The sequence below is a fragment of the Melanotaenia boesemani genome, chromosome 15 (assembly GCF_017639745.1).
Source record: "Melanotaenia boesemani isolate fMelBoe1 chromosome 15, fMelBoe1.pri, whole genome shotgun sequence".
Taxonomy (NCBI): domain Eukaryota; kingdom Metazoa; phylum Chordata; class Actinopteri; order Atheriniformes; family Melanotaeniidae; genus Melanotaenia; species Melanotaenia boesemani.
The window spans coordinates 32,458,019-32,473,816 of record NC_055696.1 but is presented as its reverse complement, the minus strand read 5'-3'; the positions used below and the strand labels follow the sequence as shown (position 1 = coordinate 32,473,816).

At 42.2% G+C, this 15,798-nt stretch overlaps 1 protein-coding gene across 1 annotated transcript in view; it reads left to right on the top strand.

The window, feature by feature from the left end:
• The window catches only part of mybbp1a (MYB binding protein (P160) 1a), a 56,617-nt gene that overhangs the window by 18,829 nt on the left and 21,990 nt on the right, over nt 1–15,798 (top strand). Inside the window, exons 13-21 of the mRNA XM_042008468.1 lie at nt 560–668; nt 772–859; nt 3,356–3,513; nt 7,001–7,120; nt 7,287–7,439; nt 7,654–7,827; nt 7,923–8,080; nt 10,591–10,725; nt 10,861–10,951. Of these exons, the coding sequence (XP_041864402.1) occupies nt 560–668; nt 772–859; nt 3,356–3,513; nt 7,001–7,120; nt 7,287–7,439; nt 7,654–7,827; nt 7,923–8,080; nt 10,591–10,725; nt 10,861–10,951 (1,186 nt within the window). The remainder of the gene's footprint in view (nt 1–559; nt 669–771; nt 860–3,355; nt 3,514–7,000; nt 7,121–7,286; nt 7,440–7,653; nt 7,828–7,922; nt 8,081–10,590; nt 10,726–10,860; nt 10,952–15,798) is intronic.

Genomic DNA, 15,798 nt, shown 5'->3' with positions numbered 1-15,798 from the left:
TTAGGCCCAGACTCCATCTGTGATATGTTCAGAGAATATAAACCTAGCAGAGTTTTTAAATCCAAAGACTCTGGTCCACTAGTCCAGGCCAGAGTCCAGACCAGAGACCAGAGTCCAGACCAGGGTCCAGAGTCCAGACTAAACATGGAGAAGCAGCATTTAGCTGTTCTGCTGCAAACAAGTGGAACAAACTGCCAGTGGAGATTAAACTTTCACCAAATGTCGACATTTTTAAATCCAGGTTAAAAACATTTCTTTTTTCATGCACCTATGCATGAAATCTGCAGCTAACTTATATTGTTTTTAATTTCAATGCAATTTATGATTTTACAGTGATTTTATTGTGATTTTTGCTGTTTGTTGATGCCTTTCCCTACTTTTAATGCTTTCTTTGTACAACCTGTAATGTGTTTAATGTTTTATTTAAAGCACTTTGAACTGTCTTGTACATGAAATGTGCTATACAGATAAACTTGCCTTGCCTTTTATATTGTGCCACAGTCCTAAATAAGATGGACGTAGGACGACATAAAACAGCTTTCTCTTTGTGTTCTTTCAGCATGATGGAGTCGGTGGCAAACCTAAGGAAGGCGGCACATAAAGGCTCGTCTGTAGAGAGTGACGGGTTTCAGCAGCTCTTCCTGCTGGTCGGCTTGCACCTCTTCAAGGTAAAACCTGGTGGTTGTTCATGGCTTTATGTAGCCTGTATCTTCTGAAGTATTTATTTAAAAAAACATCAGAATATGAGTGAGATTGTTGTCTCTTCTAAAGGCTCCTGAAGAGCTGCTGGACATCATGAAAGACTTGCAGAGCTGTATGGAAAAAGCTCAGCAAAAGAAGGCAAAGAAGAAGAAACAAGGTGATGATGCTAATTTTCTCAGTTTCATTTCACATAAATTCCTTGACTGAAAACCTTGAAAGGTCATGTTAACATTGAAACTAAATACTAGTGCTGGGTAACGATTAAATTATTCAGTCATGATTAATAGGACTAACATCTGCAATTAATCCCACTTAATCACATTAAGTGCAACATTCAGTAAGGACTTCAAAGTAGTGTATTGCGTATTTATATCTTAAAATGACTGCCACGTGAAGTGCAGTAAGTTTTAGTTTTCAAACACTTTAAAGGAATAAGCTGCCTGTTATGTAAGAATCTGGCATTCTGACGTATAGTAGTTTCTAGCATCTCACTTTCTCAAACACGTATTGCAGCAACAGTTTCTGCTGTGATTCAAAAAGCATCAACACAGATGAAAGCATGTCATCCGATAGTTCATGTAGTGTTCACTCAGGGATAGAGGTTCCTGCTTTCATAAATATTGCTAACTGCATCCCATCAAACTGTCAGATGTTGTGTGTTTAGAAGAAAGAAAGGTTCTCACAGGGGGAACGGATCTCGATGGGAAAACTAGCCTCAATGGATGGAAACAGCACCGGCTTTTTGTCGCAGTAAAAGCCAACTTACAAAGCCTTCCCACCGGCTTTTAGTCCGACTTTACCGCCACTGAGAGCCTGTGTTTACTGTGATTATGAAAGCGATTGAAACTACTTAAACACACACTTCTGTACAAAGTATTTCAGCAGAAGCTAGTGTTATGTAACAAGCAACGCTGTCTAACAAAACCAAATGAAAGACTTTAGCTTCAGGCTAATTTAGGCTGGACCGATTACGTCCTTGTCAAGGAGAAAGCTGACAACTTCAGCGTCCCTTTCTCCTTCTTAAGCTGCTTACCTGGGGAAGGCTAGCATGATGTTAATCCTCCTCTTTTTGTAACATCTGGTCACGCTGCCTTTTAAATGCCCTCTTTTGCTTTCTTGGTGATAGTAAAAACGGCTGCTGTGCTGCTGCTGGACATGCATGATCCTGCATTTTTGTAAATAACAATTTAACAGATTTTCCAACTTGCCAGGGCATTAAGCCCCTCTTGTTTATCTTTTCCTCCTGCGTCTCAATCTGCGCGCTAGCTTGCAGGGATTCTGCGTTGGTGCTATTTGGCTGTAGTTTCAAGATGGCAGACCACCATGACGCTCCCTCCTGGCTATCCATCACACGTATAAACATATCTAAAATTCTTTGCTTACGAGAAGGTGTAAGATCATTAGCAGAGGTGATAATCCGCCAATGATAACACGTATGTACACGCAGACATCGATTTTGGCCAGTAAACAACAGAAAATGTTACACATGCCTCTTTAACAGCATTTTTCACATCACACAATAGCTGTCCTTGTAAATCCCAGCTTCAATAGTAATATAATATAAAATGAAATGTACATGACAAAGAAGGATGCAAATTTTAGGATGTACTGAGATTACAATCTCAGGATGTGTATATTGTGACAGAACGTCTGTTTTTTAATAACTTTTAAAAACTTAAAAATAAACGCAGTTAAAAGAAAGAACATTTGGCCTTGAAACTTTCTGCAGTCATTTGTGGAACAAGCACCAGATTTTAGAGCACATGGCTTGTTTCCTGCTTTGAAAGGAGATTTGGCTGCGTTGAATCTGGCCCGTCTGAAGCTGTGGTTAAGACACAATGACAGCCGTCCCTCGCCAGGACCATGATTTGTCTGTATATGTATTCAGAACCAGTGAAAAACAGACTTTAAAGAAACTGCGTTAATGCACAAAATAATAATTATCGGTGTAAATGAATTAAAACATTAATGTGATAATAGAAATCTCCAGATTTTGATTCAGTTTCAGCAAAAATCTCATGACTAAGTTGTCATTTAATTTAAGCCATATTTAAGTAATCCGATTCGTGAGTTTTAGTTTAGTTTTAATCAACTATTTATAGTTGACTAGATCTATTGCAGAAGAATACACTACTCTAAAAATAAAAATGGAATGGAATTTATTTTGTTGGTAATCTTTGACCTATGCAAGTGTTTAATCCTTACCAAAGACCAAATTTGGCTTTTTTTATTATTATTTTATTTTGCAGTGAATGATGCAGTAATTCAGTTATTCACAGTTGAATGTAAACAGTGTTCAGGTGTTAAAGCTCTACTCGAGGCAGATGATTAGTTTATTTCACCACTTCAAAGCTCTGGTCTCAGTTCAGAAACATTCCTACAAGCATCTGAAATTCACAAACTGACTCATCTTTTCAGTCTGATTACAGAAGGGACATTATCTCCCAAACAGAAAATTTCAGCACAAACTATAAATTCACAATCAGCTACGTTAGTTTCTCAGTAGAAAACTTTCCTGGTTCTGTTTATTACACTTGGTTCTGTTACGCTTGGTGACTTAAACGTCTCTGAAACGTCTATAAAAATGAATAAATGGAACTTTCAGTGCAGGTTATTCTCTTACATGAAATATCTGGTGTGTTTCCTGATGCAGTCACTGAGCTGGAGGAGCCGCAGTGGGTGGAGGTGATGGTGGACATCTTGTTGTCTTTGCTGTCCCAGCAGAGCCGACATATCCGACAGGTCTGCAAAGCGGTCTTCTCCTCCATCTGCCCCCACGTTACTGCAGCCGCACTAAGTGCCATCTTGGACGTAAGTGGCACGAGATCGTCGCCCAGGTTGATGTCAGAAGTTTAAAGTAAATCGTCCTGTGAAGCTGTTTGTTTTTCTTTTTCATGTTTTACATGTGAAAAGATCATTCGCCTCCTTTGTTTCCTGCAACAGTCAATGAAGATTTTGATTTTATGGAGATAATTTGATCATTTGTGCAAATTAATTAAGGAATTAATTGTAAATAATGTAACATTTTTCAGAATATCTATTTAGCTATATTATCCAGTAAGGTAGCAGATTATACATATGTGCATGAAAATGAACTAACTAAATGTTATTAATTGTTAAATGTAAAATTATTAGTGTTTCATTAGTGTTGTCTACTTTTTATTTAATTACATTTTTTAGGTTTTAGATATTTAAAACGTAATTAGTAAGGCATTTTATTTCTATATTCAGCATGTTGGTCAGTGGTTCCTGCTGTTTTTAAAGTGCTTTATAAATAAAGTTGGCTTGGCTTTAGGATTTACCAGCTAAGGCTGGACTTACACCAGAAGACTTTTAAAAGATTTGCACAAGACTCTGAAAGACTACCAGCTCACATCTAAAGACCAGTGTTTAGTCTTAAGTCTCAGCCTAGTCTCAGACTGAGATTTGACAAAGACTGTGAATCTATAGGGTCACAAATTACAAGACTGCAACTAGATTCTTTTAGCATTTTTTGTGACATGTTGGACAGTTGATATGGAACAGGGCTGATCTGCACACAGTAAAGCAAACAAGGGGAGAGTTTCCCTCCAGGAGGGAATTCCACATCATCATTATTAAGTGTGGCTCTTCATCTCCACCAGGTGTTACACCGACTCACCAGAATCTGGAGGATGAATGAGTTTTTATTCTTCTCTCGTTTGTTAAATCATTATACTGTAACACATAAATGATCCACAGCAGACATTTACTTCTAATAACCACCCACTCCTCTTTCTGGACGCTCCACCGACGACGTTTCATCACCGCTACTTGTTCGTCTTTTTTTTTTTCCCCCCGTCCTTTTTTGTCGGTGGTCTGACTGTCTGGATTCTTGTTTCTGCTTTTGTCAGAGCTCATCTATTGGTTGTTGATCGTGTTTCGTCACTGCGACTTGCAATAATATCTAACATGTTAGAAATTGTCGCAGATCCAAGACTGGAGAAAGATTGACGTTAAACAGCCAGATTACCAGCTCACACCTAACGACCGAGATGACGGGAGCGCTGTGACTCCAGCAAAACTCCTAAGATTTCCTAAAGACTTCCGTTTTTAGTCTGCGACCATGAAAATCGTTTGGTGTGAGCCCAGCATAGACGAGACGTTTAGCTTTTTCTTCATCATTCATTTATTTATTTACATTTAGCAAAAATTTAAAAGAGACACTAAAGAAGAACTGATAAGACCAGTTAATGGAGCATTTACTAATAATATATCAGACAGACGGTTGGATGCTCAGACAGACGGTTGGATGCTCAGACAGATGGTTGGATGCTCAGACAGACGGTAGGATGCTCAGACAGACGGTCGGATGCTCAGACAGACGGTCGGATGCTCAGACAGACGGTCGGATGCTCAGACAGACGGTCGGATGCTCAGACAGACGGTCGGATGCTCAGACAGACGGTCGGATGCACAGATAGACGGTCGGATGCACAGACAGACGGTCGGATGCTCAGACAGACGGTCGGATGCTCAGACAGACGGTCGGATGCTCAGACAGACGGTCGGATGCTCAGACAGACGGTCGGATGCTCAGACAGACGGTCGGATGCTCAGACAGACGGTCGGATGCACAGACAGATGGTCGGATGCACAGACAGATGGTTGGATGCTCAGACAGATGGTTGGATGCACAGACAGATGGTCGGATGCTCAGACAGATGGTTGGATGCACAGACAGATGGTTGGATGCTCAGACAGATGGTTGGATGCACAGACAGATGGTTGGATGCACAGACAGATGGTCGGATGCACAGACAGATGGTTGGATGCTCAGACAGATGGTTGGATGCTCAGACAGATGGTTGGATGCACAGACAGATGGTCGGATGCTCAGACAGATGGTCGGATGCTCAGACAGATGGTCGGATGCTCAGACAGATGGTCGGATGCTCAGACAGATGGTCGGATGCACAGACAGATGGTTGGATGCACAGACAGATGGTTGGATGCTCAGACAGATGGTTGGATGCTCAGACAGATGGTTGGATGCACAGACAGATGGTCGGATGCTCAGATGCACAGACAGACGGTCGGATGCACAGACAGACGGTCGGATGCACAGACAGACGGTCGGATGCACAGACAGACGGTCGGATGCACAGACAGACGGTCGGATGCACAGACAGACGGTCGGATGCACAGACAGACGGTCGGATGCACAGACAGACGGTCGGATGCACAGACAGGAGGTCGGATGCACAGACAGACGGTCGGATGCTCAGACAGACGGTCGGATGCTCAGACAGACGGTCGGATGCTCAGACAGATGGTCGGATGCTCAGACAGACGGTCGGATGCTCAGACAGAAGGTCGGATGCTCAGACAGATGGTCGGATGCTCAGACAGACGGTCGGATGCTCAGACAGACGGTCGGATGCTCAGACAGATGGTCGGATGCACAGACAGATGGTCGGATGCTCAGACAGAAGGTCGGATGCACAGACAGATGGTCGGATGCTCAGACAGATGGTTGGATGCACAGACAGATGGTTGGATGCTCAGACAGATGGTCGGATGCTCAGACAGATGGTTGGATGCACAGACAGATGGTCGGATGCTCAGACAGATGGTCGGATGCACAGACAGATGGTCGGATGCTCAGACAGATGGTTGGATGCACAGACAGATGGTTGGATGCTCAGACAGATGGTTGGATGCTCAGACAGATGGTTGGATGCACAGACAGATGGTTGGATGCTCAGACAGATGGTCGGATGCTCAGACAGATGGTCGGATGCTCAGACAGACGGTCGGATGCTCAGACAGATGGTTGGATGCACAGACAGATGGTTGGATGCTCAGACAGATGGTTGGATGCTCAGACAGATGGTTGGATGCACAGACAGATGGTCGGATGCTCAGACAGACGGTCGGATGCTCAGACAGACGGTCGGATGCTCAGACAGACGGTCGGATGCTCAGACAGACGGTCGGATGCTCAGACAGACGGTCGGATGCTCAGACAGACGGTGGGATGCACAGACAGATGGTCGGATGCACAGACAGATGGTCGGATGCACAGACAGACGGTCGGATGCTCAGACAGACGGTCGGATGCTCAGACAGACGGTCGGATGCTCAGACAGACGGTCGGATGCTCAGACAGATGGTCGGATGCTCAGACAGATGGTCGGATGCACAGACAGATGGTCGGATGCTCAGACAGATGGTTGGATGCACAGACAGATGGTTGGATGCTCAGACAGATGGTTGGATGCACAGACAGACCTGTCTCTGTAAATAACTGTTAACTGATGTTTTGGACTCCATCCAGGTCTTGGACCCTGACAAGGACGAGGAGGACAGTGCTGTGGTCGTCACCGACGACTCGAACAGTACACAGAAGAAGAAATCAAAAGAGAACGATGATGAGGAAGACGATGAAGAAATGGAGGTCAGTTCTTTACTTCTGGAGGTTCTGCTTATTTCCTTTTTTAACCTTTCTGTCTTCTTCATATCTTCACTCATGCAGTTTGTTTACTGACAAAACACCTGGTGTTGTTATGTTAATGGTCTGTATTGTAATGGTCTGAGTTATAAAACACCTGTTTGGTTGCCAGGAGGATGAATCCGATGGATTGGATGAAGACTCTGATATGGATAAGGAGGATGAAGCAGTGGAGGATGATGAGGAAGAAGAGGAAATTGAGCAGGAAGTGGACCAAAATTTCCGCTTGGAACTGATGAAGGTCCTCCAGCAGCAGAGCGCTCTGGTGGGTGTTCAGGATATATAATTAATTTCTCTTTAAAGAGCTTCAGGGCTCATCACAGACACTTACTAATCCCAGAACACTAAATAAAGTTGAAGTGTTGTGCTAAGCTAAATCATTTTAAATAAAAAGATTTCTGGTGATCGTGTAGAGAAGTTGAAGTTAAACCTATCAGAACAACGTTTTAGGCTTGTGCTCTGTTGTGCTTCATATTCAGGCCACTGAGGAGGATGGCAGCAGTGATGAAGATCTGGACGATGAAGAAATGATGAAGATGGATAAGAGTCTGTCAGCACTGTTCTCAGAGCAGAAGAAAAAGATCCAGGCCAAGAAAGACGAGAAAGCAAAACTACAGAAAGAGAAGACTCTGGTTCGAGACTTTAAGATCAAGGTAGCTCGTTCTCAGTTTGTGAAGGTAACAGTTTGAGAAGAGAAAGCATCTTCCACCAATCACAAGCTCCCATCTTCCCTCTGCTTGGCTCGTAGGTGTTGGACCTGCTTGAAGTGTTCGTGGCCCGTCAGGCTGGCAGCCCTCTTGTTCTGGGTTTAGTGGAGCCTCTGCTCAACATTATCGACAGAGGAATGAGCTCAGGCAGCAACCAGCAGGAGCAGGACTTCCTCCGCCGAGCCGCAGACATCTTCAGGTGAAAACACGTCTGGTGTTCCTCCTTGCTCTGATTCAAGGTTTCTGATCTTTACTGGTTAAGTTTATCTCCACCTGAAATCATCTACTAATCACTGTGGATGTTGATGTGCTTTGTTATCCTCAATGACGTGTAGCAATCTGCACCCACACATTTTTATTTTACCAGACAAGCCTTTTTCTATACAGTTTTTTTTCTGTAGTTTTTATGAAGACCCATCCTGGCACATGACAGTAGCAGAAAGAAATATGACAATGAAGGGTGTGATCTTAAGCCTACATCATGATTACTGCAATGATTATTTAATAACAAACTGGAACAAATCTGGAAAGTTATATCAAGAAAAGAATGGCCAGCCAATTATAAACTACCAGAAGACAGTGGGACTTGCTGTTCTTCACCGGTGTGGACTGCGGTATAAGAAAGAGTGGCAAACATATGTCTGGACAAAGTAACATCCATCCAGCCATCCATTGAAACAGTAACTTCACTACATCTGCAGATGTTGAACCATAAAGTGATCGATCGCTGTCAGAAACTGATTAGACGGTAGTCTACTGGTTGGTCAGTAATCTGTACGATATAACTCTGGAATAAAATCAGACCACTTTAATATATAGCTATTATGCATTTTATTTAAAAGAAAAGCTGTAATCAGTTAAAAGGAATACGTCAGGATCATCAATGCAAATGAAACTATAAATCGATACAGAAATCATATAGCCTACTAACTGGACTGCATCCGACTGGATCCTGTTTGCATCTGTGTGCTGTGTCGGTTTTATACCGAGAGGAACAGCCGCGGACTAGAGAGAGAAACTGAGCAACACCGTGTTAAAGAAATGAGTAAATAAAAAAAAAAAAGTGCTACTCTCAAAGGCTACTTTATTTTGTATAGCACAAAAAAAATAAAGATTAAAAGAAATGCAATTAATGAAATAAAAGCAGAAGGAACATGCTAAAATAAAATAGATGCAAGAAATAAAGTTAAAGACAATATTAAAACATGATTCCAGCTTAAAAGAACCAGATGTAGATTTTGACTTCTAAATAAAAACTATTGAAATGCAGCAGAGAACAGGTGGGTCTTTAACCGGGATCTAAATAAACTGAGGGTTTCAGCTGATCTGGGAGTTTGTTCCAGACATGTGGAGCATAGAAGCTGAATGCAGCTTCTCCATGTCTGGTTCTGACTCTGGGAACTGATAAGAACCTGGATCCAGATGACCTGAGGGTTCTGGTAGGTTCATACTGGGTCAAGAGGTCTCTGATGTATGTTGGTCCTAAACCATTCAGATCTTTATAGACCAGCAGCAGAACTTTAAAGTCCATCCTCTGACTGACCGGCAGCCAGTGTAAAGACCTCAGAGCTGGACTGATATGGTCCACTTTCTTGGTCTTAGTGAGGACTGGAGCAGCAGAGTTCTGGATCAGCTGCAGGTGTTTGACTGATGTTTTAGGTAGAACCTGTAAAAACTCTGTTACAATAATCAAACCGACTAAAGATGGAAGCTGGACTAGTTTTTCCAGGTCCTGCTGACACATCACATCTTTTACCCTTCATATGTTCTTAAGCTGATAGTAGGCTGACTTTGTGGTTCCCTTAATGTGTTTCTCAAAGTATACATACATATATATATACATATATATATATAAATATATACTATATAAATGGCAAGTGTCATTCCTGCAACGGCAGCTACCGCTCCAGAAACGGGAAGCTGTTCTAGCGAGAGTGGTGCAGAGGCCACAGGAAACCACCCAGACCCAGGCAGACCCCACAGTCAGAGCAGGGGTAGCTCTTGATGTGGACAGCTGTCATGGGGAAAACACTGGAGTTAAGAAAAAAGAAAGCAGAGTTATAAAAGCTACATAAACAGGCAGCAGTTAGAGATTTAAGGGCCTCGGTAGGCCGTTCCACAGTAGAGGCCACAAATGGTAAAACGAAGCCCTGCTATAGATTTAGGTCTGAACATTGGGACGGACTTTTCAAATATAAATATTTAAAAGATTTATTTAATCCATTTTTTTTTTTTACATTGAATTGATTCATAAATTATTTTTGTTTTAATACAGACTGAAACGGGACTCCACAGTTAATAAAAAATGTTGAGGAAACAGAACGCAGCTGCTGGGAGTTTGCTTGTTTTAGCTCAGCAGAGTTGCAGATAACATAACTTGCCAATAATTTAAATAAATCTTGTATATCTGAGATTGTTTATCAACTGCAATTATTACATTTTCAAAGTTTTTTTTTCATGCTAAGTCAGTAACAAAAATAGCATAATAAATTATGACATTAACTCAAAAATGTTTTTACATAATTGGCGTAATTAAAGTGTGTACTATAGTCTTACATCAGGCTTCTCACTCAGTCCTCCAGCCTGTGCTGGTCTGGATCAGTATTCATACGTCAGTCTAGCTTTTAAAGCTTTAATGTCATCCAGTTGTAGGAGATGATACAAAGCTGTAAAATATTGACAGTGTGTGTGATGTTTCTTTTCTTTTAGGAACCAGCTGTGTAGGTCCAAAGTCTACTGCAGGACTGCTGGTGACAGGCAGGGGGAGCTCCATGACCTGCTGGAAAAACTGATGACTAAAGCCCAGAAGCTGTCCGACTCTTCGGTGTGCCTCTACTACTTCAGGTACCGTATCAATGTTTAAAGACAAAGCTGAACAGAAAATGATGCCGAGGCTCCCCACACACCAAACTCATGACAGAAGTAGAATCTGTACTTGAATAAGTGGATATGTGTTGCTGATGTTGTACTTTTTTCTAGTGCGTCTCTGTATGTGGTGAAAGTGCTGCGAGGGGCTCTTCCTGCTGAGACGATAGAGGAGCAGACAACTGATGGAGCTGCAGTAAACGACGTATGTTACCTTTAAATTAATTTGTGGTCAAGATGAGTTTGATGTACTCATCTTAACCTGAGCTCACTGAGTTGTCTTTGCTCTATTTTTACCCAAAACAAATCACATGAGTTAGGTTATGCATTGTTTTAGCTCAGAGGTCTCAAAGCTGTGTAGTACCCAGATGGCCATGAAATGTTAACGCGGCAGCAGGTGTAACTGTTGTTTCACCTTCATATCATGTCCAGCTTGGCAGCAGACGGGTTCCATGTCTGTTCTTGTATTTCTACTGGGTCACAAAGTGTCCTGGATAACCTGGCCTCCTTTGAGCTGTAAAGATTTACTAAGAAGACCCGATAATTCAGCCTCACACCAAAGTAAAGGTTTTAACAGAAACAGATTTTTTTCACAGGGGAGGCAGAGCAGGAAACAGAGGAGTAATCCTATGGACTGTGGTGGAAGGGTCCAGGCAGACTGTGGCATTCAGGGATCTGCAAAACTCCAAAACAACAAGGCTTAAATCCAAAATCCAAGATCCAAGGTCAAGAGGGAAGGCAGAGGTCAAAAACAGAGAGGCAGTTACTTATCCGGGCAGACAAGAATTCGTGGTGGTTTCAGGCAGGGTCACAAATCCAGAGAGATTTGTCCGTCGTGGGTCAGGCAAGGATAATCCGTGGGCAGAACAGGGTCGATGACAGGAGATCTGAAACATAAAGCAAGGCTGGATATCAGTAGATCAACTGAACATCTGGCAGGGAAGCAGAGACTGGAGAGGGTAGAGCAGAGCACAGGTGAGACGAGGGAGCAGTCGGGGAACTCCAGGTGAGCCGATGAGCCTGATCAATGGACTGGAGGCAACCGTGACATGAGCATACGCATATTTTGTAGAATCGCCTTTAACTTCTACACAAGGCTTTTTTTCTGCTTCCTGTCTGAAATACAGACACATAATAGATTAAGTATATTTTCACAACTACAAGGGCTGTATGTATGATCTTGGTCTCAAAAGAAAGCCGAGACATGTGAGATTACTACCGAACTGCCAGAATCAACATATAAGTAAATTCACCTGGAAGACACTTCAAAATGTAAATGGCTATCTCCTCCTGAAAGAAAACCACATTACTTTCAGTGAAAGCCAAAGGATCTAGGAATTTGTAAAATAATGTCTGAAGAGGAACTGTGTAAAAGTAAAAGCTAAAGAAAAGTTAACCTAAACAATTTTAGAGATGAATATCTCCGCAGCACAGCAGCCGATGTTGATGATGGACGGAGTTTCTGCTTTCATACAACACCTAGCTTGTGCGGTTTGCTTGAAGTGGGGAAACTAGCCGAAGCTCTAAAGTGGACAGTGCTCTTCTTATGTTTTTGTTACATTCCCATATAATTACTGGGGTTTGAATTGTGTTTCATTTGGATGGCAATGCTTGGTCGTCTTTTAGCTGAGTTTCTCTCTGTGATTTTGTATGCTACATGTTAAGACTGGTACTTCCTAGTGTGTGCACAGATATTCTGTATCGTACATATCAATCAAATCTGCATATTTTCTGGTTTATTATTCTTTTTTTTTTTTTTACCCAAAACAACATGAGAGCTCAAAAGCCTTCCTGTGCAAAGATATTTGCCTTGTATGACCAGGCTAAACACAACCACTCAGGGGCAGGTATGTTATATCTACAAAGGAATGCCTTTGGCCTCGTACTGGGTCACAGGCTTTGCTGTGTCAATTTTGGTCTGCCCCAGTGTGCAACAACACAAAAAATTCCCTAAAGCAAGTGTCCTACATGTTGCTTCATTGAAAATGAAAATAAGGTTAGTTTTCTTTATTGGGTACAGCCATATTGACTACATGAATGTTGTAAAGTGGGACAAACAAAACCAACTGACCTGAAAGGAAAATGGACAGAAGACGTCAGTTTAGTTTTAGTTTAGTATAATGTAATTATTCGTTTGTATCCACAAGTTTTGAACATTTTCTCTTTAGAAGCATCACCGGCTGATCACTCGTGATCATTGAGGAGTCCATGAAGAAGCAGATTTTTTCAGGGTGTGCGGTAGAGATCCTGATGAACCACTTTGACAAACATAAAAACATTTAGTTGGTGGGCACGGCGGGGGCGTGGCAGATGCTGTCATCGCAGTGTTGGAAGGCAAGACACGGCAGAGGTGTCAAAACATACGGCCAGATATCTCAGTCCTTGAATTAGGACCATAACTCCCTGCTTGAAAAGTTTTGTTGGCCACATCTGTCTTGACAGAAGCTGATGTCAGGCGTCACAGTGTCTGTTAGCTCATCCAGGTTGTCAGCTGCAGGCACCTTGTTGAAACTGTGGAAATTTTTCAATATCTTGGGACAATTCTTGACCACCAGCTGAGATTTTCTGAAAACACAACATATTTTCAAGAAATGATCACAGGGACTCTCAGACGCTTAAGCTGTCTTAAGGCTCTTTCCGACTGTAGGAACCTTTTGCAGTTCCTATAACCTTTTCAGGAACCAGGCCGTTTTTTCGCACATTCCTACATATAGGAACTAGGGACCAAAGCCCTCAGTTCCTATAACCATTTTAGCTCCTGCTCCGAGGCAGGGTCTGAACGGGGTTCTATAGGAACTCTCATGACGTAGGTGTTTGGTGACTGGTAGCTACGTCCCTTGTCAGATTTCCTTATTTTGTGTCCCCACCACATTTAAAAGACACGGTTGCACATACGGACAAAAACAACAACAGAGCAAGCGATAAATGGACCGACGAGGAGGTCGAAGCTCTTCTGACCGTCTACACCACAGAGGATTTTCAGAGAGGTTTTGAAGGTTCGCAGCGAAATATAAAAATATTCCTGACGATCAGCTCTCAGTCAGAGAACGCGGGATAACGCGAAGCAGCGCACGTAGAAAACTCACACAAGACTACAAATAAATTAAGGACCACGACAACCGGAGCGGGACGAACCGAACAAACAGTAAATTGGACAGCTTGTACCACCGACATATTTACTCGGGCAACGCCGCAACAAATGACTCCTGCGTGCGGCAGTAAAAGCCAGTGTGATACGCAGCATACACACACATGTAAATAGTTATTTTTGCTCCGCTGTATTCACTATAAAAAATAAATGACTTTGTAAAAAGTCTGAAGTTTTCAGTTTGTGTCTGTTAGATGTGCATTGGCCACATCTATAAAATATTAGCTAATAAAAATATTGAGTAGTTATTAACTTATCACAGCTATGAAATATTAAATAATCCATCTTTGGTCGCTACATTTTAAGTCTTATCCCTGGGTGTAAATTACATTAGTTTATCAACTTTATAATATGCTCCATATCACAGAACGAAGTTTATCATGTTTAACCAAGATCTGACACAAATTACACACCAGTAAACATTTCACCACCCTTTTTATATTTTTACCTTCATATACGCTAAATCTGTGTGACTATGTCCTCATAATTCTAAACCATAACTCAGTCACAACCAACCCTTCAGTCATGGATCACTCCTCCACCTTTCTACTGATGATTCCATAAAACACACAAAGCTTAAAGCAGATGATGAGATCTTTATTTTACACATAACAAAAAAAAAATGAACATATGATGCATTTTCTATGGAACATTTTCTCTTTAAATGTGTACATCATGTATACATGTATGTTCTGTCTGTCGAACTTCCAGAACATGATGCTTATTATGAAGAGGTGTGTAGTGATTAGCTGGAAGGCAGAAGGTAAAGCATCCTGGCTGTTCTCCATCTCCTTCAGTATCTGCAGCAGGTGGTTGTGTCCATCCTCTCCAGTGCAGCTTCAGGCGGCCACAGATGTATTGAAATGTCTCCCTGGACATACAGAAATGCTCTGTCCACTGCTCATCGGTAAAATTGAGAACAACCTTTTCCCACTAGTTATCAGCTTTGCTCCGGACCAGCCGGACGGTGAGGAGGTTCAATGAACTGCAGCAACGTCTGAAACAGAACACGAGTTACAATAAACCCGCCGTCTGAAGTATTTACTTATTGTAATCTGCTCAACACAGACAGTAGAAAACCGTCTGACATGTTTACTCATAAGACACGTACACAATCGGCGCATGTTTAATAAGTTAAACTTACACGTCGTCTCCTTTGTCTGCGGCGGATCTCCTGCCGCTGGATTCTTCATCTTCTGACTTTCAGGAGCCTTCCAGCCTCGACGTGAGACGCCTGGTTGTATCGTCCATCAGTAACATCTCCATCAAGCAGAGCATGAACCCTACGATCTCTTCGTTCTCCGTATTAGCTTGCCGTGTTGTTTTGTTTTTAGAGGGTTTTGTTTTGTTGTTATGTGGCGCTAAAGTCACACGTCACTGTCGCAGACGTGTGCGTCACATCGGTCCCGCTACCGCCTCCAACTCATGTACGAATGCAACATGAAACAGTTCCCCTGGAAAAGAGCCGTTCATAGAACTAGGACAGTTATTAGAACTGCGTTCTTAGAACTTCTCTGTCGGAATGCGCCTTTAGTGTCAGTCCTCAGATTTTTGAACTTGTGTATGTCTTACAAATCCAGATCCATTTCATCTCTCTGCTTGGTTTGGTCACTTAAGCTGTAAGTGCAAAAACAATTTAAACAGGATTTAAATAATTTAAAAACAGTTAAACAAAACCAATTTAAGCAACACATTGTGGTGATGGCAGGCAAGATTTGAATATCTGTACTGAAAGGACAAACGGGAAAGCTGAGAGAATCCTGGCAGATTGCGATCACCCTCCGTTCTGTCAGTTTCAGATTGTACTCGCGATCTTGTTATTTCGGTCACTACCCACATCTAGTGACCATAGGTGAGGGTAGGAACGTAGAGCGACGGGGAAATCGAGAGCTTTGCCTTTTGGC